Raw genomic sequence first — 26,048 nt, 5'->3', positions numbered from 1 at the left:
GGTCTATGAGAATGCCTCTGAGCTCACATGAAAAGAGTGAGAAATCGTGCCTGTTGTGAAATGTAGAAAAAGTCCTATTTTGTGTCTGTCTCCTTATTTCTCTGTCTATTTTCCCTGTGCTTTTTTTTTGAGAGCATTAAACAGTTTTAAAACCACATTCCAGTAAAAAGTACAACACCTATGGATATGGAATCCAGTATCATCAAGAAGATAAAGATGGTATTGGTTGAAATACAGTAGGTCTAAATTTTGCATAGTTTTAAGGACATGCTTCATAAAGTTTCTCAAATCAACAGGACATGGAAACTATTCTGTAGATCTACATTTAGAATTAGGATATAATAAAAATAAGTCCTTAGTAAGCCCTAGTGGGCGGTGAAAAGTTCACCATTACTATGGATCTGCATCAAATCGTTTTTTGATTCTAAACACAGATGTTCAACAGATTTGTGTTGGTTCCCATACAGTAAAGGAAAAGGAACTCAAAGTGCAGTTTATAAAAAGATCGAAGATATGATATAAAGGTCCCTGGTTCAAATGCACAGCCAGAGGAGCAATAAAATTTGCATCATAAAATATTTATAGATACAAGACTTCCTAAAAAATGAATGACTGTGGGGTTGAGAGGACTAATTTATTGAGCCTATCTGTGGTAAAACAAACACAGCCAAAAGTTTCAGTTCAGAGAGTTTGTGAAAGTCTACATAAAGTATTCCCATGTCAATAACTAATATTGTGTTAACATTTTAGATTGCAGCCCCCAAATTACAATTTAATTTTGTTACATATTTGAGCTACAAATACAGTATCACTACCTACTGAGGAAAGAAGTTAAGAGGCCTGGATATAATTAGACAACAGCTCTGCATTAAGATTGATGTGGAAATAAACTAAATTACTAAGTACAGCACTTCAATAACCATGAATTATAGGTATGTCATTACTGGGTAACAAAATAGGAAGTGTATATGTGCATAATTGTGTGTAATGTGTATAAGGACCTTTTTTTTTATAAAATAGTTACATGTGCATGCTTTGAGTTATTATGTTATTATAGTAATGTGGTTTTCATGTTGACAAATTAAGTAAAATGTATGAAAATGAAAAAAAGTTGGTGGTGCTAATATACAGTAATTTACATATGTCATGGACTGCATGATATATGTATTTGCAAGGCAAAAAAAAAAACATCCAAGAGGAGGAAAAACATTTTGGCATATGTGCTGTGAGATACTTTCATAAACAGGCGCGATTTTGGAACTCAGCATCCAGATGTGGTAATAGGCCACACCCATTGTTATGCCACATGCATCTTTACACATTGCAGCAAACAAGCCTGTTTGTGGGATTGAGCTGACAAACACTGAAGATGTCCACACTATAGCAGTATTAATCTCAACATACAGCTGAGGCAGTTGGGCACTGGGTAACTAGTGTTAAAGACAGCCTGACATTAGCTGTTTGGATTTTGTCCAGGACCATGACTGTGTGCTTTATATCAAATTTCATGGCAATTCATTCAATAGTTGTCAAAACATTTCAAACTGGACTAAAGTGTTGTACTGACAGACCAACTGACACTGATTACTGGCCATAGAACCAGTGTAACTACTGGCTAAAGATGGACCTTTGTAAGGCGTCTGCTTTGAACCTGTACGTTAAATAATGAATTCTAAACCAAAGAACCAATGAGAGGTCATCTGTTCTTTTTATTTTAGTGATTAGCCAGAAGGGTATGAAAATGAGTTTTCAACACTGGCACAGCTACAAGGGTTTGAAAAGGTTTTGCTGTCTCCTCTGCCTCTAGAGCATACATGGTTCATTTCCAGCTTTCCTTTCTATGAAATAGAACCTGGTTCTTAGAGCCTCTTCACTGTGAGATGTGATCAATTTTGCCATTTACAAATATTTCCCCAGTTGTTATAATTATGGTCATGGGTTAAATGGTAAATGTCACTACTACACTCCCTAACTGTAAATGTAGGGATTGTGGTAGACCAATTGATGGCCGTCTTTGGGACACTTGCTGACCATTTTGGTGTAAAGAGAAGGCTTCCTGAGTTATGATTTTATAACCACAAGGAAAGTAAGAGTGTGCATGTGTAAGCAAGTGTGCATTTACGTGTGTGGCCAAGTGTGATGTCTTCATGCATATGCAATCAGAAATATGTTTAGTTGCTAACCTGCACAGCATCACTTATGTAATGGAAAAGCACTTCAGCACATTTATTTAAAAAATGACTGAATTCTCACAAATACATGCTCTTGCATAGTCACTCTCTGTCTTATGCACACACACACCAGTGTAAGTCTTACCATATTATCAAGTCCCGCACCCTAAGATGAAGTACTCTAATTTTACCAGTGGGTGAAAATAATTCTCTATGCTTTTGATTATGACAAACATCTCCTCTTGAAACCTAATACAATACCTCAATGATTCCATCACTGTATTTACTGTGCTGGTTGGCAACTGTTCGCCCACATGCTTAGTATCCGCATTGTCTCACCCACTCACAAATGGTTTAGGTGCTGGTGGGAAGGTAGAGAGTCTACAGTTTTGAGTAGATCACACAATAATGCTGCTTGCACACAGGCATAAAGCACCACTGACACACACACACACACACACACAGTCATATGTATATGTACACACACTGCAACACAACCAGACTCAGCAGTTACAGTAATTTTCCCTTGGAATCTTTCCAGGAATAAACTCCTGATACAACTTCCCATGCATATTAAAATTAGTGGGAGGATGAATATTTTAAGCCCCAGTGCAGTAAATAAGACAGATCCTTGACATGTAAAGTCTATTATGTGAGTCTGTGATTTAAAAATGACTGATAATACAAGAAGTGTCTAAAATCATGCCTCATGACATGGTCTACAAGTGTCTCCCTCCACCCTACAGATAACAATTAACTGCGCTATTCCTCGTTTATTGACCAGGCTCCGGTATAAGGTGTTCCACGGATGGCATCTGTACCACCACCTACTAAATCTACAGAACCACACGCCCATATAATCGCTTATAATGAAGACACAGGCCTACATCTGTGAGGAGATATGTGTTTGATCGCTCTTCTCTGTCTCACCTGCTCGTTCGTTGCCAGCTCTTTCTCCAGCTGTCGGTGTTTGTTGTGCCACACCAAATAGTGGATAGGATAACGACTCTTCTCCGGAGTTTTCCTAGCAGAAATCATCCTCGGATCATAGTTTGCCTCCTCCTTTTTCTTCACTGTGGATTCTAAGGATACTTTGTTATTAATTTGCGCTATATAATCAAGCCTATCATCCTTTATCGGCGGTGATGCCCAAAGGCGTATAGGGACAGCCTTACGCGTCAGGAACAGTGAATGATTCCCTACTCGCTCTGCTTAGAATAAACGGCAAAGCCCGCCGTGAAAATCATTTAGAGAAAGAGCCCCTCGTTTGAGTGTCTCAGTAGATTAGGCTACACCTTTATTTCTTAACCAACCGTTCCTCCACCTTCTTGCCTCCCCCTCTCTTTCTCCCCTACCTACTCTAACACATCTATCCTCCTCCTCTCCTCCCATCCGGTGGTGACTGAGAAAGATGCGTTGACAAGCTGCAATGAAATGTGCGCACACTCAGCCAATCCGCTGTCATGCTGAAAGAGCACCACAGAAATCATACACAAATGTTTAAAAGGGAACTATATAGCATAACCCCCTGCAGGAGTCTTATAGTTGTAATATAATATTGTGGAGTTTTTTTTTAAATCTATGTTCTGTGTCCTGCTTCAATTTTATTCTAATTGTTTGTGCTATTTATCATTAGTTTTGCTTTAATTTTATTACTATTTAATTTAATTTTAAAATTTAAATCCTTTTTTGTTTTCTTTTTTGTCAATATTCGGACTACTGTGTGTTGCTATGTATATGACATATACAAATACAAACTGCACTAATGATGATGATGATAGGCCTAATAGCCACAGAAAATGTTGCGTATATTTGTGTGTTTAATATATTGAAAGCTACCGAGGCTATAAATGAGCCTGATCATTTCTGTAAATAAATGAATACATTTCTAGCTTTTTGTTAAATGAATATTGTTCAGTATGTTTATAATAAGGACAAAAACGGACCATGTGATACTCTCATCTGTGGTTAGTTGCTAGTTTAATGACAGACTTATTTCAGAGATGTAAAATATCAGTAGAAAATATTAATATCATGCAAAGTCTATTTTAAGGAGATAGTAAAAGACAAAAGTCAAAATGAAGTCCAATATTTAAATCATGCTTTTAAATGTCGGACAACATTTTGGTCAGTGCATAGCGACTGGTGAATTTACTTTTCTGTATTTAGGATCCGCTATTTCGACCCGAGCTTTTAAAGAATGACGGGATTATTTTTTGCCCCCTCACCCCTCCCTGCCCCTCCGTAGGCAGGTTGCAGGGATGTTGGGTGTGTGTGCGGAAACTGACAGGTAGAAAGCTGCCGTCTCTCGGCGAGTTGCAGGCAATGCGGCGAACAGATTTAGTAAATATTCCGACATGAGGGTTCACACAAACAGTCATATTAAATATGTTCACAAAACTTGGCTCTAGACTTGGAGTTCAGTAGTGGACGTGGGCGAAGAGACCGCAGGAACAAACGGGAAATTCAACGGTCAGCTGGCCGGGAAAGCCGATCACACCACCCGGCTTCCGGGGATTCAGGGGCCGCATCGGTTGACGGCAGACGTCGGTCGGTAGCTCGGGGGAAAAAGGGCGAGCAACCACATCATCGCCGACATCCACCTCTCGCTCTCAGCCACTTTTCGAGATGTCAAGAAAGCTACAAAGGACAGAAGTCTGCGCCGACTGCAGTGCGCCAGGTAGGGGGGGAGGAAAATAAATCAAAAAAGACCACTGTACTGGAACAATACGTCGAGAGGGCGATATGGTGGAACAACAGGGCCGAGGTTGCTGTCACTGTCAGCGGGTACGCAAAGCAGGAAAACGGCCAGGGCTTCCAAGCGTCGCCTAGGCCCAAAATAAACAGTGAAAAATAGGCGTTATCACAACGGGAAATATCTACAGCTAATAGCTGCTAAACGTTAATGTACCCCATTGAGCTGCTCGATATGTAAATGTATTGGACCAGTGTGTTATGTGAGGGCGACCAGTTTGTTTGCAGTGGAAGATGTGAGTGTCAGATTTATGCCGCCTCACTACTTAGAGAGACGTTTGTTTTGATTTTCATGACCAGGACAGACTTCTGAACACATTAGCTTAGCCTGGCTAACGAACTGGCGATTTTGACTCACTGTATGGCTGGTTATAATTAAATATTTAACTTGCACCCAATGAACTAACATAGAGTATCATTCTTATATTTCAAAATCCTCGTGTTATTGTTAGCACACGACTGCGGCGTTTTTAGTTTGTGTAGCTGGCTAACGTTGCTAGCTTAGCTACGACGTTAGCAAGTCTAGCTAACTTTTGCTAAACGGCAAGTTGTTGCTAAGCTGATTCAGCTAACGCGTCAGCGACCAGCCAGTCGGTTTAACGGTATCTGACAAAAGTTTAGGATAATTAACGTATATTTATTATTTAAAAACCTTGAAGGAACTTAGCTACTTGGGTGAATGTTTCTATATTTTTACCACACCTTTTTTCACAGTATTTTTGGTCTCATTCACAGTTTTGACTCCATTGATATAGTAGCAATGTTGTGGGAATTGACAGGAGCGAATTCATTTGAAAGGCATCCTGAAGTTAAATACTTAAGCCGACTCAACATAAAGTTGGATAGAAGCAGTTATCCATACTGCTGTGCATGGTATGATTACTCCAGCGAACCTTTATATTTGTAGGTTACTTTTACCTCACTGACCCCATCTGTTTTTGTCGGAAAGTGAGGTAGAGGGGTGCTGCCAAAACATCCTTGGTATCTTCTCCCTCGCCCCTGCCTTGCAGACGTAGCCTCACATGCCCTCGTGTTTAGTTTGAAGCACTTGATTATTGGTGCTCCCGTGTGTGTGTGTGTGTGTGTGTGTGTGTGTGTGTATGTGTATGTATGTATGTGTGTGTTGCTTGCATTCATTCATGTGTACATGCATTACAGCAGCTGCTCTTCACAGCTGCTCCCCCTGATAGCAGTGTGTGTGTGTGTGTGTGTGTGTGCGCAAAACTGTCTATAAGCTCTAGGGCCTTAATGCTTGGTGTTCAAAATTTTGCTGGCTACACCTTGCTACTGATTTTATGACCTGAACCTATTCCCTGATACTATTATACACCTACCTTCCCACTTGAGCAACTGTCTGTCTATCTCCCTGCCCTCTCAGATGCTTTTCATAATCTGTCTAGCACTTACCAACCCCAGTTGAACCACTGCCCTTGATTGCCATAGCAACTTAGAGCAAAATTAATTTGTTATGTTCCTGACAAATTTCTTTAGAGAAAAACTTCTTTTTCATAATGGTCAGTGTCAGAATATCTGTTACTAGCTGTATATTTCTTCTACTACCATGAACTGTGTGCATGTAGCACCTCCTTACGATAACATGCACACACACACAGTGCTGTTCTGCAAAATGCTGACCTAGCCACTGGTGACAGGCCACCTCCCTACTACCCAGCTTTGTGTCATACTAGGGGATAACTTGATGGCATGGCTACAAAGGACAACTGATACTCCCAGTCCTAGCCAAGCCTCAGGAGGCTTTAATGTCACGCCATGGCAATCTGCAGGGTTTATAGCAACAATGAATCATGTTGTCATGATGGTAAACTCTTTATTGAACACAGATGCAATTGTATAAGAAACTGAGGCTCTTCTGCAAGCATTTAAAGCAGTGTGATAGTGGTGTCTAATCTATATAAACATATATATGTTATATTGTCAAGTTGATGCTGTTGATGTTGTGACAGTGTTTGGTTCAGTTAAAAAGCAAACCTTAGAGAGAATCACATATGAATTGGAACCAGCCTTGTAGTGATGTGGATCTGCAAGTAGACAGATATATTGCCCCTGGATATTAAAATAATCATTTATGGATCAGCTTGTTATAAATGTCATTGTAGAAACTAACCGTTAACATTTGAATCACAAAACTGCGTGCAGTATATGTTAATTTCAGCAAGAGCTTTCTAGGCTTTAAATGGTATCATTCACAATTAATATTCATTGCAATACATGTTTTCCTGCTGACTTAAGTGACAGTTATAAAAACAAATGTCAATGCTGTATTGACAAATTAGGCCAACTTTAGGCTAAATTATGTCATGCTGCAGATTTGGCCAATACACTGCTGCCAATAGTCTATCCAGGTCTAATAGCTTAATGGTGTAGCCTCATATTGATCCAGCAAGCCAAGCAGATAGCGTAGCCTGTGGGAGTTTTTATATTTATTACACAGATTAAGGAATTAAATTGCTGCAGTCCGGCCTTTAAAGCCTACGGGCTGCTGTTCTAAACTAGGCTATAGCTCTTATCAAAACCATTTTGCATCTGCTGCTACTTTTTTCTACAGGCAAAATAACTTGCAGCATGTCAGTTCATCTGATGATGGACTATTTTAGCTCCATTAATACCCTAAGCCCAGACAGTTTTATCCCAGCCTGAGAGTGACTAATGCAGATATGAGATATGTGTGTGTATGTGTGATTGTGCATGCATCAAGTGCATGCAAGTGTGCATGTATTTGTTTTGATATTTCAGACTGTTGGTTGTGAGCTGCTCATCACATCAGGGTCCTGAGGGCATAAACATGACCCAGACTTTATGACTAGTCTGCCAGTGTCAGTAGACTGACATTAGCCTTAGCCTTAGCTGCTTCCCCTTCTGTCCTTGCCTCATTCACAAACATCTATTTTTTTAAGTTTCTTCTTGTGTGTATATATGTAGCAGCACACTCAATTTAGGGATGTGTCCTTTATCAGAAATTAAAATGTATTGAAACCTCAGATGTTTAACTGTCCTAATTTTTCCACATATCATTGCTGTGATATTCAGTAAAACTTGGACTTGTATTGCCTTGACTCTGACCTTCAGTCCTACAGTCCTACTACTGCACATTGTTTTTGCATTTTTATGCAACAGTGAGGTGACTGGGTGTAAATTATTCTAATAGGATTAATTGAACACACCATTGGTAGAATTTAATCAAATCTGGGCTCTGTGCATGCATTAGTTCATTAGTCAGTTACAGTTCACAGAGTGAGGTGGGCTGTGGTGAATTATCGAACAGCCTAGTGTTAAGAATACAATGCATTTGTATGATCCAGCTTTAACTAAGTATTTGGTATATGGCATCTTCCATCTGCAGCTAAAACAATTCCCAAAGGTTGGGTGATAATTCATGTATCTTTTTATTCATATAATCATAAGATCTTCATATTACAAATATTACCATAGAATTTTTAAATGTTTAAATACTATATGTGTGTGACCAAAAAAATCACTATTATTATTGTATTGATCTGTCCTAATTGCCAGTATCTTACAGAAACTCAGTATTTTGTTCAGAATTTGTATTAATTACAAAACAGCCATCCAACAAATTTTTGAGATGCATATCCTGTAAAATGTAAATCTGCTTTGCTGTTAATGGTGAAGAAGAGAGTTTTTCATGCTGCCTGGACTAAAATTAATTTTGCAGTGAGGCTCTTAAGATTCTTTGCAGTGCTTTAACCCTCTCACCCTCAAAGCATGTGATACCATCTATGTTTTTCTGTCAGACCCGGGCTGGACCAGTATCAACCGAGGGGTCCTGATCTGTGATGAATGCTGTTCGGTCCACCGCAGCTTAGGGCGCCATATCTCTATAGTCAAGCACCTGAGGCACAGTGGATGGCCTCCTGCACTACTGCAGGTAAGGCTGAGAAAAATGAAATAGAATATACAGATAGAACAAGAGAAAAAGAACAAGAAAAAGGACTGGAAAAAGTAAAGCAGAGGCTCAGAATGACTGCCATTCTGACAGAAATCTGACTCAGCACTGAGGATGCAAATCATTTCACAGTTTTTGTGTTTTTTATACAAAGGTTTGTCTATTTCTCCATTCTTAAATTCAGTGCCTAACCTGGTTTCTTTTTAGTTTTTTGGTCTGAAAACAATAGATTTAGAATGTGGAGTATTGCATTTAGGCTGCAAGGTGACTTCAGTCAACAATATTCTCCTGATGATTGGTAATTTTCTTGTACGTGGTGTACCATCACTGAGTCACGACTGTATATATGTGTGTCTGTGTGTGTGTGTTTCAGATGGTTCAGACCTTGGCCAGCAACGGGGCCAACTCCATATGGGAACACAGTCTCCTGGACCCTGCTCAGGTACAGAGCGGTCGAAGGAAACCCAACCCCCAGGACAAAGTCCAGTAAGTATACTCCCCACAAACCCAAGATACACAGAACAACACTGTCAGATTGTTTTCTCTCATATGGTGTTTTGTATAACTAAATACAGGATAGGTTTTGCCAGTGTGGTGTTGTAGTCATTGATTTGGGTTGAAATGTGCCTGTGGGAGCGTCAAGGTCTCAAGAATTGGATTTGCAAAAAAAAAAAAAAAAAAAAAAAAACTAGCTCATTTCACTGAAGTCACAAAATATTTTAAATTTACTGCACTATATACTGTGTTTGTGTCTTTGTAAAACAAGCAATTTTGCAGTAGTCATCTGTCAATTCTGTCTCATTCAGGAGATCAACTATCTCTACTGTCAGGAAGGAGTTCCTGTATTTTTCAGCACTGTCTGTAATTATCAAGTAATGTGAAGCAACCATGCTCATGATTTGCTGAGAAAGAGCAGTTGTGCTGGCATCTAGCCCTTTACTCAAGACATTTATTTGATAAGAGAGTGGGTGGGCGTTTTGTTTTTTTTTTCACCTAGCACAAAGAATCAAAGGGAGAAGAAGAAAAAGGATATATCAAAGAATGAATTACTTCTCAATTAAATTAGAAATCAGTTGTTTGAAAAGGGTTAGGTGTTCATAATTCTTGCACTTTTTCCATGTCATTTTTCTCACTGTGTTTCACATGGAACATGGAAGATGGTAATCATACTTGATGTTGTTGTGTTTAGTTTCTGGAAGGACAAACCATTAGCACAAAAACACACACCTTTCCTTGTGTCAGGTTTCAAAACCCACAGGGACCTCTGCTAAAATTTTGTGTACATGTTTATACCCTCATGATGCTGAGGGGCATTTGCAAAAAGAAGAATCCAGAGTCACTATCAGAGGAAATCTAATGCAGAGTATAAGTTAATTGTTACATTGACAGGAATTGTATTAATATAGTTTATCATTAGATTAACCTGCTTACCTCTGAGATCTGGATTTGTGCTAACCATCTTACCTTCTCCTCCTGTGCAGTCCCACTAAGTCTGAGTTCATAAGAGCCAAATACCAGATGCTGGCCTTTGTGCACAAGCTGCCCTGCCGTGATGATGATGGCGTCACTACCAAGGACCTCAGTAAGGTGAGGGCTCAGTATTTTGCAGCTGAGGGGCATGACATTATTAGTTCAGGTTAATTAGCCTATACGGAGATAGCCATACTGTGGAACAGCATGTGTAAGCACAAAGGATGTTTCTTTTATAGATGTCAGTGGGAGACCTTATACATTAACATGAATACTCATTTACGTATGTGTGTACTCACGCACTAACTCACACAAACACACACATGCACACTCAGTGATAACACCCCCTGGCAGGAAGTGATCTGAATGACACAGCAGGATGTAATAATGATCTCTAATACTGTGGAGCTCCACTGGGCTAATAAGGGGATTCTGCCTGTTCTTCTCTCTCCATGATGTTTAATCTTTCCACCCCCATCTCTCTATTTCTTTCTCTCTCCTCTATTCCTCTCCTCTTTGTTTCTCTACTAGCAACTTCACTCCAGCGTGCGGACAGGGAGTTTAGAGACGTGTCTTCGGCTCCTGTCCCTCGGCGCTCAGGCCAACTTCTTCCACCCGGTCAGGAAAAATCGACTTGCTGACTCACTCCATCTAACAATTAGCTGCACTGTTCACTTATTCTCTCATTGCCAGGCCTCTTGTTCTGACTCTGTGTGTGTACCTGCCCCTCCAGGAAAAAGGCACTACTCCGCTCCATGTGGCAGCCAAGGCAGGCCAGATCTTGCAGGCTGAGCTGTTAGTGGTGTACGGTGCAGACCCTGGAGCACCTGACATTAACGGACGTACGCCTATGGACTACGCAAGGTACAAGACAGAGGAAACTCTTCATTAATGACACAGTTGGCATTAAATGTAATCTCACAAATCTGTGGGTGAATGTTGTGGGGGGGGGGGAAACAAAAATAAGGTAAAAACAATAAGAGAGTAGAATAATTTGTGTTTGTATGCTCCAGGCAGGCGGGCCATATAGAGTTAGCAGAACGGCTTGTGGAGTGTCAGTATGAGCTGACGGACAGACTAGCCTTCTACCTGTGTGGACGGCGTCCAGGTGACTCACTGCACCAGTTCACATGTATCTCACATGCCCTTAAGCATAGCAGTTAATCTCCCCTCCTCCTCTCTCCCGTCCTCTGCTCTCATCTCCTCTCCCCACAGATCACAAGAATGGCCATTATATCATTCCTCAAATGGCAGACAGGTATGGACCATTAGATTATGGTTTTGTGTTAAGCCAACTATAAACACCTTGTTGAAGCATGCATGGCGTGGTTGATTGCATGAAGTATCTTTGTTAGTGTCCTTGACTTTTACAGCTACCTGACTTGTTATATGTCTATGACTGTCTCTTCCCACTATGTCTCCCTGGCATGGATTAGTTGATAGTGATGCAGTTTAGTGTTCTGACCAGAGGGTGTCACTATAGTATATGTAACCCCACCCAAAAATTGAGTTAGATAAAGGAGGTCTTTGATAACCCTATTAAAGCTGGCTGTTTATTGTAAATACCAATCTAAGCTATTACAGGTAACTCTGATTATTTAGAAGGAGGTGTGCTTGGTTTATTAATCCTAAACTGCAGGTTTGATTTGGCAGGTGCAGAAGTGCACAGTCAGGCCATGATAAATCAAGTCTAGTATTACTTGGCTCAGCTTCTTTCAGATATTTGATGGGTGCTGGGTTTTCTCAACTGAGACAAAGAAGTAGCTTAAAAATGTGTACTACTCAAAAATGGATATGTATGGCAGCTAAACCAGCCACACCTCAAACTGTATTTATTGCTGAGATGGGTCTTGCTTCTGATTTGCCATCTGACTCCACTTGCATCTGTCTGTTCTGGTGAATGGTTCCTCTTGATAATAACAACTAAAGCTGTTTTGATGTGGCCTCTCTACTCCTCGTTCTGTCTGTTTCTTCCTTTTTCTCACTCATTTTCTGTTCTCTCCAATTCGCTGCGCTTGGTGGAGCCAGAGCTCGTCCTAAGTGCCCGACACAGAGGTATCTTTACTTTCCTTGTTCCTTTTGTTTCCCAGTTTCTCCCTTCATTTCAGTCCTCTCTCTCCACTACCCCATCTTTTGTATATCTCCCTGTTATCTAGTTGAAGAAGCAAACCCCTTATTCAGGGGTTTCTTGAAGTGTTATCACGAGAAAACAGTTGTTGAGTTGTACACTGAGTTCTGAAGGAATATCTAGATGACCAGAGGCTGTTAGAGAATAGAGGTTCAGAGGGCCTCCTCCAGTAAGCAGGTTGTTGCTCTGCACAGTGGAATGACACCAGACATTTCTATATGTTCAAACTGAGTACTTGCATATATCCTCAGTGAATATTACTGGTCACAAAAAAAAGTTTGTCCTGAAATAAATTAAAATTTCATTTAATGCAATAAAGCTTTTGACTTCTATTTCTTTTATATCTGTGTAATCAAAGGTCAGTAACGCACTGAGTCTACAGCAACATTTAGTAAGAAAGTTAAATTGTGACTGACATATATTTTGATATTCCACAGTTTTAGCTATGTAGCTGTAACTTGCAAAACCACAAGTGCATCCTGTCTTTAGGACTGTACAGATGGTTATTTTTAGGTTGATGTGGCAGTCACCATTGTATCAAGCCCTTTTGCTCAGATATCCAATGCATCCACACGTACCCCTCCTCCCCCCGTCTGCTTCTCCTAGCGAAACATCCTTCCCAGTTCTTACCTCCCGCTCCTCTTTCCATCTCCACATCTTCCTCCCTGCCTCCCCGTCTGTCTCTTTATTCCACAGTATCTTTCTGATGCCTGTCTGACTGTCATCGTCTGTGGTTTTTTTTTTAGTCTGGACCTCTCAGAACTGGCCAAGGCCGCCAAGAAGAAGCTACAAGCGGTGAGTTGGGTTGAAGTGTGAGATTAAAATCATGATTTATTCTACATTCACATTGCAATTCTACTGTCAGATGTGACATCAAATTCACTGTTTTTAGACATTAGATTAAGCCAGTTTCTAGTTTAATTGAAGGTGATGTAAAAAGTTAAGTGCTCAGTAAAAGCCCCACACAATGCTGATAATCCAAAACTGACCCTTGATGGTCATTATCAACATTTAGGCTCTAGTCACAAACCATGACACAGATGTTATTAGAGAAATGTGATGGGTGACTGAATATGAGACAACATATCAAGTAAAATCTTAAAAATCACAGCCGAGATGACTGGACATGAGGCTGCTTGTTGCACTAGGCCTGTACAAATACCAGTTGATATATCTGGGGTCAATTTGTGTGTGTGACAGCTCAATAATCGTCTGTTTGAGGAGCTAGCGATGGATGTCTATGACGAGGTGGATCGCAGAGAAAATGATGCAGGTGAGCCTTATCTCATCCCTCAACCCTTACTTACCTGTTTTGTTCTTTGTAAGGTAGAAAATATCTACCTGCATTTTGACTTTTTGCCTATATGGAAACTAGATGTCTAGATGTTGAAAGGAATATAAAACACCTCTAGAAGACATTGTTGACATGAGCTTGGAGAGGAAAAGGGTGGGGAGAAAATGGATCTTGAGGGGACATATAGTAAATGTGAAGGACAGTGAAGGGAAAAGGAAAGTGACTTTTGAAGAGGAAGGCCAAATGGAGTGAGTGAGTGAGGGAGGGAGGAGGAGAGTCAGAGTGAGGAAGTGCCTCAGAAATTCTTGAGTCTCTCTCCTCCTCCTCTGCTCTTTCTCGCTCTTTTTCTCTTTTTTCCTTTTCTTTCCCTTTTTCTTCAGTAGCAGTAGCAGTCAAATTGTGCTTTCTGACAGAAGCACCGCAGGTAAGTGGCAAGGATACACACACTCAACTGCACACAGTGGGTGGGCTCAGAGCACAACAGTGCCTTATAGGGGCTAGAATCCAGTTTAAAAATCTACTGATCTTTTTCACTGTACTTTGTTTTTGTGTCTATGTATGTGTGGGTGGATGGACTCTGTGTTTGGCTGCCTGTGTTCCAGCTAAGATGACCTTGTGGCTTTAAGACACACACACACACACACACACACACACACACACACCACACACACACACACAGGCTTATTTTTTGCTACATGTTTTGTTATGTCTCCAGTGTGGCTTACGACCCAGAACCACAGCACCCTGGTAACAGAACGCAGCGCAGTGCCCTTTCTACCAGTCAACCCTGAATACTCTGCCACACGCAACCAGGTAAACATACACACACTTATACATGCATAATACACTCGTACTTAGGAAACTGCAGGCATTTTTTACCTGAAGATGATGACAAAACAGAGAGAAAGAAGAGACAAAGGTGCAAGAACTTGCAAGCACAAAGAAGAAATAGAGCCTTGTGAATGTATGTATTTGAGTGTGTGAGAATGAGTGTGAAATTGACAAGGGATGTTCTTCAGCTGCTGAGAAAGAAGGAAAGATGTAATCCATCTGTGTTTCTCTCTGTCTCCTCTCTCCCTCTCCTCCCCTCTTTTCCTCACTCTCCATGTGAGAGAGAGAGAATTCCCATATGTCCTCTCACATAGTTTCTCCTCATCTGTGTGGCTCATTAGTGTAAACATTGACTTTTAACATGAGTGTACACATACAGAAAAAAACACCCACGTCGCCACGTTTGCTTTGTTCTCATTGGGCAGTTAGGTTAGGAACTACTGTCTGTTTACGGTGGGAAACACATTTAGAGTTCAACTTTTTACCTTCTTCTACCTGCCTTTCGCCCTCTAAAGTGGTGTGTTTTCAAGAGCACATCACTTTGTTTAATAATTCCAGTCTAGCACTTTGGTAGAAACTGACCTTTTTATGTTTAATACATGGATGCCAGCATGCTTGTGTAATTGCATGGTTTATGTTTCATTGCTAATGTTTGTGAATGTATGAGCACACTTGTGATGGTGTGTACTTGAGTGTGTGTATTGTGAGTGCTCAGTATGACTGCTTTTTTCCACAGCACATGGTAGTTGACCACAGTATTCACATAGGCAGTGACGCACTGGCTGTGGGCTGGATTGTTTTTGCATACTGCACAACTCTAGAATAAACTTTAAGATTTATTTATTTATTTTACTGAACTTTTGTCATGCCAATGTGTGCATGTAGTTTGAGAATAATCCAAGTCCTAAATCCTGACTCATTCTTCTCTCAGGGCCGTCAGAAGCTGGCCCGTTTCAATGCTCGGGAGTTTGCCACACTCATCATCGACATCCTGAGTGATGCCAAAAGGAGACAGCAGGGAAAAGGTCTCAGCAGCCCAACTGGTGAGACACTGGGAATAAAGGACAGACAGATTAGGGCTGACAGTTGAAAGGAATTGTAAAAATCATAAAACTTAACCTAGTTATAAATATGTTAGGTCAGTTTATTGGCTTTTCCCAATACCTTTTGGTACAACAACGTATAGCTGTTAAAACATTTTAGACACAGCCGTGATTATAGCTGTAATCAACATGATGAATAGATCCAGTCCAGCAAAGAAGAAAGGAAATCTAGGATTTATTGTTGGAGAGTTAAATCTGTGCCAGACCAAGTGGTTTATTTTTATCTGCACAGATATTTGACTTGCATCCCCTCAATAACTGGTTCGTATTTGACAGAGGCTCCCATTGAAATAAGTAGAGAAGAAAGCTGGCCAAAATCAGTCAGCAGTCTTATCAGTTTGAGCAGTGCCAAGAGAGAGATGAAAAGAAAGAGAAAGGCTGATACACTCTATATTGGAAGAACTGTAATAAATGAGCACATTCTTCCTTTTGCCAGACCCACTGGACCTGGGCATTGATGATGACCAGCATGACTATGATAGTGTAGCATCTGATGAAGACACAGACAGCGAGCTGACCACCCAGAACAACAACAACACGCAACGCAGCAACCGTGCAAAGGTATAGTACTTGACTACTACTACTCCTACAACTACTGTTCTTTAATAATAATACATAGCATGCATTTTCATTGTAAAACTTATATACACACTAGTTAGTGTCTGAGAATATACGCTATTAAAGCTTTTCAATAGTTTCCTCTTTAGGACTGCTTGTCCCAGCATGCTTTGCAGGGAGTGGCCATGGTCAGGGCTGCCACATAGCTACTGAGTGACATCATCAGCTATTCTTGGTCCCTGTCAGAGAGGCATTGTTTTGTAGAAGGAGAGAAGAGGAGCGAGAGAAAGAGAAAAGAAACGGTGCAGGCTTGGGAGTGGTAGAAATTACAAAGTAAGCAACCACTAAACCAGTGACTATCTTAATCTCCTTTTCTTGTGCACTGATTTAGCTCAGTGTGCAAAATACTGACAAATCACAAGTCAGAGGCTTCACTCCCATCTCCACTTGAAATATGTGTATTCACTATTTTGTTGTGCTTGTAAAATTTAAGAATGGTACCCTATCAAATGTCATTGTATACATCTATTAACTGTGGGCATAAGAGTAAAATAGACCTGGTTTGAGTAGGAGGTGGATGAATTGTAGAAGAAACAGTGTATGAAAGATATCTTTACTGGTTCAGTTTCAGGGAGTGGTACAGGACTGAGTTGCAGCATGCTTCAGGGTCACAGGAAGTGGGGGTGGATAGTGTAATGAGAGTAGAACTAAGGCTCTACTGTCTATATCTGTGTGATCAGCTGTAGTACTACCCTGCAGGCTGCAGGCCAACCCTCCTCCTCTCACACAGTAGTTAGCTCTGTTTTTACTTAGCTACAAAGCAATTGATTTGTACTGTATATCCCCATGTTACCTACATATAAAAACTGCTGTGATTGTATATACAGTATGGCTGAAATGAATCCTGAAGGTGATTTCTATGCTGCAATAGCTTCACAAATCTCATGGCACCAGTTTCCTTACTTTGACTCTACCTCACTTTCGAGCTGTCTGTGCTTCCATCTGTCTTTTTTTATGTCCCATCAATCAAGAGTATGGACTCGTCAGACTTGTCAGATGGCCCCATCACCCTGCAGGAGTACCTGGAGGTAAAGAAGGCCCTGGCCTCCTCAGAAGCCAAGGTACAGCAGCTCATGAAGGTCAACAACAACCTGAGCGAGGAGCTGCGGCGGCTTCAGAAAGAGGTAGGGAATACGAAGGGGCAATGAAAGGATGAACTGAGATAAATGAGGCAGAAAAGTTCAGAGGGTCAACATCTCACCTACAGCAGAACATTGAGAAATTCGGAGCAGAAAAACACCAAAGACATTTGACATTGTATTTACTTTTTAAAAATCAAAAAACAATAGTGGAGAGCAACAAGGGGCAAGGAAGAGGAATGGGATGATGCAAGAGAGGTTGGCATAAATTGTCTCATAGAAAGGTTGGACTATAAAATCAGATAGGAGCTGATGCCCAGATGACGGGGGTTTGTTCAAGACACACAAGACAAAAAGACAGGTTGGTAAAGTGAGAACAAACAAGTGATTCAGACAGATCGAGGGCAGGATGATGGAGAGACAAGTCAATATTTTAATATCTTTGCAAGCTGATGTATTTTTCCTGACAGGGTGTCATTTTCCTACACTGTTGTCTCTGGAAGACAAATTTGGTGACAGCTTTTCAGTGTTATCTAGAAACTAAAGCAGCTGTCATGCTCATGTGGAGTGAGGGTGCTGCAAATACCCGTTCTCGTTTTAGTTGTCATTTTTAGTTTAGTTTTAATAGTGCTCATCTGTTGTTCATCGTTCCTTCACTTGGAGTCTTGTGAGTCATCATCATTAGCTTAATGTATTCATTAGTGGCTGCCAGTGTCAGCTTATGTGACCCATGATTCATTCATGTATTCTTGTTGTCCCTTGGCCAAGGATTTAGTGAAGAGTTGAGGCGAACATGCACATGTACAAGCAAACACTGTAGCACACACTGCAGATAACAAATTATGGTGTCAAATGAGATGATAGTCAACCATACATCAGTGCAGGTGACCCACATTATCCCTCAGTGATCCCTCTAAAGCAAACTATGTTTATATACAGGTATGTAGCCTTCCATCCACCCCTTCCCCAAGACCTAATCCCTGCTTTGACATGTAACTTATTGAGGTGTCTTTACCGCACATTCCCTCCCTCCCCAGTGCTGATGTCAGTTAATATATAAAGCCCTGTTTGAGCCTTTTACTGTACATGCGATTGTGGATGCTTGTTTTATTACCATTCGGTTGACAACCCCTTCCCTTCAACCTCCCCATGTCCCTCCCTCCATCCTTCCCTCCATCCTCTCATCCCTCCCTGCTCCCTTCCTCCTCTCCTGTAGATCACACGGATGCAGACAGAGAACAGTGCCCTGCGGGGGGGCCAGCAGGCTGGGGGGGCAGCTGGCCATGGGGTAGGGGGGCCTGGTGGTGGAGGGGGAGGGGGGGGCACTGGCAAGGGGGTGTGATGCGAGGAGGAATAGGTGGAGGGGGTCTGGGTGGGTTTGGGCCAGGATCGGACCCCCCAGGCGCTCTCTGTGCCCTCCTCAGTCGCCCCCCACTCCCATCCCCACCGGAGAGACCGCCAGGCCTTCTCAATGTACGAGCCAGGGGCGACCCCCGGCCCCACGGCCCATGGTCCCCCAGCCCTGGACTCCCTGGCAGCCCGCCTGCAGCCCCTCAACACACCCAGCGTAAGTTAGAACCCCCCCTCCTCCCTGGCCCCTTCTACTTCCCACCCTCCTTTTGGTGGCCGTGATTGGCTGTTTTCGGCCTGACTGATGGGTGACAGTCCAATCCCAATCTCTCTCTTCCCTCTGAGTTTCTCTCTCCCTGCATCTCAGTTCCCGGTCCTTCTCTTTGAAAGGTCCAGTTGTGCATGATCCCCATTTAAATGTGAAAGTGTAGCGTTGGTTTGTGTCAGGACAATCAGACCTCAATCTAAACGTTTTAGCACCTTAAAGAGGGAACTGCACAAGTGTGACCTGAAGGAGAAAGATGGAAGGAATAGGAATTGTCTTGTCTGTTTGGTTGCCTGGCAACGCCGTTGATGCTCTGCTCTTTAGCCTGCTCTTCACCCTTTGACCTTTACATTTTCAACCCTTTTTGTCCTCCCAGCTAGCTCTCCTGCTGCTGGACAGCTGCTTAATCTGGAGATGTTGGGGTCACAGTCACGCACAATTTCACTCACATGTAAAGAGGAGGAGGATAGAAAATATCCTCAAACAATAGTTTAGCATTTAACCTACAGCAACATCTATAATGCTACAGTATGCAAACACACAGCCACTCACCACTACAGAAAACCTCTGTGGACGATAAGTCGGTGTCCAGTTCACCATCTCTTTACACAAATATTTACCTGTTTGTCTGTTTTCTTTCTGTCTGTCTTTTCACCTGTCTGTCCCTTGCTCACTGCAGTGCAGCCGTGCATCCTCTGGATGTAAGCATTCTGTCTGTCATTGCATTGTTTGTCATTTCATCTTCGAATGTAGAATTCTCACACGGTGCACCACTTCTGCTTATTATGCATTCTAATACTGGAGATCAACATTAGTTTATAGTATTTGTGGTCAATTTTAGATGCTATAGCTGTCCGCAACTGGTTAGTTTAGGTGTGTGTTCTTTGACTTTCTGTCATAGATAACTATGCCTATAGAGACATTTAGTCTTGGTAGGATGATGGGTGAGCTGCCGAGTTGATCTGGCGCTACTCTCACTGGCTCCTTCATTTTGTGTTTTTACTGTTTATAAAAGCATCTCTTCTCTCTGTCCCCACACTCATTTTTTCCTTCCTATTTCACCACCCATTTCTTTCTGCAAAACTGCCATTCCCTTTTCCATCTCTGTCTCATCTCATCTTTATCCCTCCATCTCTGTCTTCTTCTCTCCATCCTTGTTTGCCCCTCTCTTCACAGGTAAGGAAGGGTAGTACAGGGGGTCCAGCGCCATATGGAGGCCAGCATCTGTCTGGATCTACAGAGATGGGCAGATACATGGTGAGCTCTTACAGTTTCCTGATCATACACTCTGTTCATTCAGGAAGTTGAGATTATAGGCTCAAATTGTTTTGTCAAACTCATACAAATACAGCAGGGCCTTGGAATATAGACCATAATCCAGCATTTCTGTCACAGAAAATCTCTCACATCCGGTGGGAAAAGTCCAGACTACAGATGCTCAAAAACAACAGAGAAAGAGCCTTCCCTTTAGTCGAATTTGGCTGCAATACTTAAAACTCAGATTTACAGAAAAACTGCCGATTTAAAACAACTTTCAAAATCTGTGCCATTAAGTGCACAGGAAACCATCACATTTAAATGGAAACAACTCTGCAGGAGTGAACAGCACGGGAGTTATTGTGAAGTGTGAGATAACTGCAGTGATGAAAGATATTGTTGCTATGTTTTCAGGTCTCTAAACCTGAGAAGCACGGCAGTGGCACAGACAGTGACTATGACAACACACAAACGTACGACCTCTCGCTAAGGTCAGACTCACGGCAAGTCACTGTCCACATAAGGATGAGTGTTTTTTAATCTTTATCTGTAGTTTTTTGACAATCATCTCTTTCCTTTAGATCAAGGTGGTGATTAGTAAAAGTGTATTTTTCTTCTTTTCAGTATGGGCCGCAGCAGTGAGGAGGAGGGCCGTGGGGAGTCTGAGGAGGGAGGGGGTGGGGAGGCAGGGGAGCCAGACCCCACCCTGCCCTGCACAGAGGATGTCATACTTAAGACTGAGCAGGTGACAAAGAACATCCAGGAGCTGCTCAGGGCTGCTCAGGAGTTCAAACATGACAGGTAGGTGGAAGACACACTCAGCTTGGAAAGCATTTTGTCTGCTGCAGCTGCTGTAAATACTACTGCAGAAATACTACAAATGCATAACAAATGAATAACACATTGAATTACAAGAACATCTAGCACCAGATGAGTAATTGAGATTAGTTACTTTTTAACCAACAACATTAACAACTGCACCAAGTAAATGCAGTTGCAAGTAAATCCACAGTTAGGGTGCTCTCTATTATCATATTGTTGCAGAGTTTGTTTTAACCAAACTAAATGGATCAGGAGTGAAAGCACTGTCCACAATTTTGCCTCAATCTGTGAATCAGCTGGTTAAATAACTAATTTCTTTCTTCCTTAGCTTTGTCCCATGCTCTGAGAAGATCCACTCTGCTGTCACTGAGATGGCCTCACTCTTCCCTAAAGTAAGGTCCCTCTACTTGTGTTTCATGTCTCCCTTTGCGTGTCTCTTTTTCTCTGTCGTCATTAGGGTCTTTATCTTCTTCGATCTCTTTACATCCTGCACCATCCACCATGTGAGTTCAGTTTTGATTCCATTCATTTCTCCGTAGCGCCCAGCGTTGGATGCAGTCCACTGCTCCCTCCGCCTGTTGGCTTCCAGTGCCTCGCGGTTGCAGGTGGAGTGCCGTAAGGCGGCACCCTCAGAGCCTGGGGCCCCCGCGGTGGACTACCAGCTCCTAACTCAGCAGGTCATCCAGTGCGCCTATGACATTGCCAAGGCTGCCAAGCAACTGGTCACCATCACCACTCGTGAGAAGAAACAGTGACCCAACAAATGCATGCTTGGATGGATGGATGGAGAGGGAAGAGGGAGAGAGAACGGATCAATGCATGGGTGGGCTAAGAGGGATAGGAGGGGCTTCTAGGAGAGGAAGACGGATAATATGATCACACTACAGAGGACTAGGGAGGGGGAGTGACCGAGAGAATGATGGGCACGAAGAGGAAAGGGAAACTAGAGAGAAGTTTGGAAAATGCATGGAAAGGAATCAGATGGGAGCACTGATGGTTTAGTAGAAACACTACAGAGGACTGAAAATGGAGAAATTCCACAAGTGTGGAAGTGAAAGTAGGGGAGGACGAGCGGGAGGATCCAACATAGGAACTACAGCCTGGAGCAACCTAAATAAACAGTTGGAATCAGATGTGTATAATAAACCGTTAAACTGTGATAAGCATATGTGAAATACAATGGTGGCGATGTACAGTGAACTGGATCCTGAGATGTTACCGCTATATTTATTCTCACCTGTCACTCGTCATCCCTCCCTCTCCCTGTTTACCCTAATCGGGGAGGGAGGAAGTGTATGCTGCGAGAGAGGGAAGTAGGTAGACCAACCATGACATACTCCACACCATCTCCGTCCCTCCATCCTGTGAGGAGCCAGAATGTTCCTCCTCTCCTTTCCTCTCTGGCCCGCTCCTTTGCCCCTCTCTCTCTCTCTCCAACCAGACACAAGGCCCCTCTGTTTCCTATCCCGTCCCATACAGGATGAGCTCCTGGTGCAGCGAAGGACCCTCCCTGGGGTCCATCTAATGCCACCCCACTCTGCACCCCACCCAGGCTCTCAGACGCTTCCTCCTGGGTTAGCTTTTGCAGGGGGCTCCAGCTTTTCTTTTACCTGTCACCCCCCCTCCCCAGTTGTTGGTGGTACACACAGCATGATCTGGCATGTTTTAATTTCTTTCCTCTCTTTTTCTTTGTGTTTTTTTCTTTTGAATATGCAGATTGCTTCTGTCTGCACCTCTGAGGACAAACATTACTGACTTACAAAAACAAAACACTTACACTGGAATAATTGTGATTTATTGTTATTGTTTATCATGCCTATTGTTTTTTTGTATTGATATTTTTACTGACTGTCATCTTGATTTAACTGTTTATGTATGTTTATTTCATTGTCTCAAATATGATTCTCATTTATTGGAATAGGGAGACAAGTGGGAGTATGTGCTCAACCTCTTGGGGATGTAAGTAAACGTGCACACACATACACATAAAAAAAACAAACCTGTGAAATGGTCCTCAACATTTCTCAAGCGCTCCGTTCTATGTGACAGTTGAAGTTTTTTTTCCTTCATGTTATAATATGTCCTGTGGCCAAGGGGTTGAACAGTTGCCAAAGGGGAGTGGGTGTTTGGGGAGATTTGTTTTTGGTTTTGATTTTGTTGTCAGACCGAAAGCCCCTTGGTGCATTATGACAGGACCTGGATCAAAATGCTCTTTTCATGTATCCTCAGCTGTCTTTTTGCGCTTGATTTATCTTACAGTTTGCCTCGTTTAACAGAGCCAGTGGAGTCATCTCAGAATCAGTCCCGTATTCATATTTGCTGTGCCAAGCAGGATAATAAAATCAAGCGCACCATTTGGTCCAGTTTGTGTATGAGGATTAAAACCCCCCAGTCTTGCTTCAAAGCAGAATGTTACTGACATGGCTGGTGTGCTACTGGGTGCTCGTGTTACACAGCATCCGTTATTTACATGCATGTTAACAAATGTCAAGTCAAGTTGATATGACATACTGGTATGCTGCAGTTAAGCTTTAAGTAGACCTGTGGAAAGCACCAGATCTAGTAACCTGGAGCGTACATATGGTGAGAGATACTCATCACATCATTCATTTGAGAATGAAAATGTGTTCATTTGAAATTGATTCATCCACCTCAAGTGTGCTTGATTCACTTTGCCATGTATTATTTTCACTTTTTAGACTGTGTGGCAAGCACAATCAAGCCCACATTCTGTTTTCCGATTGATTCTCTGTCACGGCCTGCTGATCTGGGCCACAGAAGTTGTCACTTCTAGCTCACTGTCTCTGAACTCTGCTAATGGGAGACAGCATTGGGAACAAAGATTTTTTTGTTTGTTTGTTTTTTTAAAGATAGCGCACTTAGCCTACTGTAGGTTTAAATCTTGTTGTACTGTGCCGAACAAATATGGTCATATCTGTAACTAAGGATTCAGATGGGATCTAAAATGTCTTTGCTAGCTGCCAGGAAGACCGTCCTCTTCTAGTTTAGATTCACCTCTAACCTTTCTCTGATGATTCTGCAACTCATTTCTCAAAGTGTTTGTGGCTTCAGTAGTTGGTTGTTCTTGCATCTGCCTATTCTATAATCCTACTCATTGCTCAGAAGGCTTCTGCACATTGAATTTACTCGCCTGAAACAATGACCTCATCCTTCAAACAGCAGTTACAGTACATCTCAAATTTTTTTGTATTGCTGCCCTTTAGCAAGAAGCAATTAGACCTTAATTAGCCCCAAACACTTTGAGAGATTGATGGCAGACCACCTTCAGCACTTCTCTGTCCACTTTATTCATGTTTTGTTTTTCACCCCCCCCCCCGATCATCACTTGGGGTGTCTGACTGTCAGTGTTCCTCAGTTTCCTCATGCAGTTGCACACATGTCTCTGTAGGGTGAGGTTGGAGTATTTTCTCTGGTCCCTGTCAAAACAAATCATGTCCAGAAGACTCTTGAAATGTATCATTGTTTGATATTGAATGCCTTTGCACATCATCATCATCATCTCCTGTTTGACTGGCTGAGTTACAGTGATATTGTACTGACTGCTGAAACAACAGAAATACGTACACACACACACATAAACAGGCGAGGGCCAGCAGAAAAGCTTGTCCCTTCAATCATGATCGCCCAAGTTTTAGACTAGAGCCATATATATTAACATATATTTTCATGCTATATTTTATATTAAGCTATATGTTAGGGTTATGTTTGCAAGATATTTATGTCTATTTGCTGGCCCAAGTGAGCTTCAGCCCAAATCTTCATTCAGCTCTTAAGTCTTGACACCTGATGTAGATATTTAAGTCTCGTGAGTATGGTTATGCTGTGGTATTACCCCCTTCTGTAGTCATATTGTACATATTAATGATCCTATTAGAATCCACAGGAGGTGAAGAGTGAGAACAACAGTTTGATCCAGGTGTGGTCTTAGTTGCACTATTTTCAAACACCAGCTGGATGAAGTAGGATCTACATTATGTACTGCACTCTTCCAAAGGTCTTAGTTCAGGTACATAAGGTACAGGATGTGGGAGTTTGATGTGGGATAGGGCAATTAGCAAGGTCTGAAGCACACTTCAGCTTAGCACTACAGTCATCTCAAAATGGCGGGAGGAGGGTCTAAAACGCACATGGCCTTGTCCTTCCCCAAGTTCATGGACACTACGTAGGGTGCCTCTAGTGTGAATGTTTAAATGCTTCCGTCAGTTCATGTCCAGCACTCTTTTTACACCTTCATCATGTCCAGAATTCAGCACATAATTTCCAACATCAAACACACACACACACACACACCCTCAACACTTATCAGTTGGACCAAGCCTTCCACAAGAACAAACATTACATTTGCAGCCAGTGAATTATACACACACACTTCTGATACTCAGCCATTGGCAGTGCACTGTGGCCTGTACTGTTGCTGTCCCTGTGTTTCTTCACAGCTCTACACTTTTGGGAGATGGGTGACGGGAGAGTTATCTTTTAACAGAAGACGTTAAAAACTGTATAAAGTAGAGAAAACAATGACTTAAAAAGGTCAATCGTAATGGAAACTCATAAGCTGTACATTTGTAATAAAATAATAAAACAAGTTAATTGTCCTGGGTCTGTCTGCATTAGGTTTCTTCTCGCTGATGGGGCCAAGTGTGTATTTATGTCTCTGCAATGTGGAAGGACAGTTGGGGCAGCTGTGGCTAAGGAGGTAACACGGGGGTTGCTCACTAACTGGAGAGTCAGTGGTTCAATCCCCAGCTCCTCCAGTCTGTATTTGAAGTATGCTTGGGCAAGATACTGAACCCCAAATTGCCCCTGATGGTGCACCGTCAGTGTCTTTTAGAGCACTGTATGTTTACAACAATTGCTGTGTGTATGAATGTGTGAATGTGACCTGTAGTGTAAAGCACTTTGACTGAGCAACTTGACTGGAAAAGTGCTTATAAATACAGCCAACTAATTTGACTTATGA

General features: G+C 42.0%; 2 protein-coding genes across 2 annotated transcripts in view; one reads left to right on the top strand and one right to left on the bottom strand.

The window, feature by feature from the left end:
- The window catches only part of ankrd13b (ankyrin repeat domain 13B), a 38,499-nt gene extending 34,472 nt beyond the window's left edge, over window positions 1–4,027 (bottom strand). Inside the window, exon 1 of the mRNA XM_018698893.2 lies at window positions 3,102–4,027. Within this exon, the coding sequence (XP_018554409.1) occupies window positions 3,102–3,209 (108 nt within the window). The 5' untranslated portion in view covers window positions 3,210–4,027. The remainder of the gene's footprint in view (window positions 1–3,101) is intronic.
- A 386-nt stretch (window positions 4,028–4,413) lies between these two features.
- git1 (G protein-coupled receptor kinase interacting ArfGAP 1) lies at window positions 4,414–25,683 on the top strand. The gene is given in 23 exon segments (XM_051065613.1): window positions 4,414–4,851; window positions 8,699–8,832; window positions 9,224–9,336; window positions 10,332–10,437; window positions 10,852–10,938; window positions 11,054–11,184; window positions 11,334–11,428; window positions 11,536–11,578; window positions 12,349–12,375; window positions 13,195–13,243; window positions 13,649–13,721; window positions 14,458–14,555; window positions 15,505–15,616; window positions 16,113–16,237; window positions 17,266–17,418; window positions 18,590–18,692; window positions 18,695–18,777; window positions 18,779–18,940; window positions 20,165–20,245; window positions 20,660–20,736; window positions 20,870–21,046; window positions 21,396–21,459; window positions 21,607–25,683. Coding segments are annotated over 23 exon segments (2,361 nt in total). The 5' UTR covers window positions 4,414–4,799; the 3' UTR covers window positions 21,823–25,683.
- The last annotated feature ends 365 nt before the right edge of the window (window positions 25,684–26,048 follow it).

This window comes from Lates calcarifer, linkage group LG21 (assembly GCF_001640805.2).
Source record: "Lates calcarifer isolate ASB-BC8 linkage group LG21, TLL_Latcal_v3, whole genome shotgun sequence".
NCBI lineage: Eukaryota > Metazoa > Chordata > Actinopteri > Centropomidae > Lates > Lates calcarifer.
The sequence above is the reverse complement of the archived record's forward strand: the minus strand, read 5'-3'. Positions and strand labels throughout refer to the sequence as shown.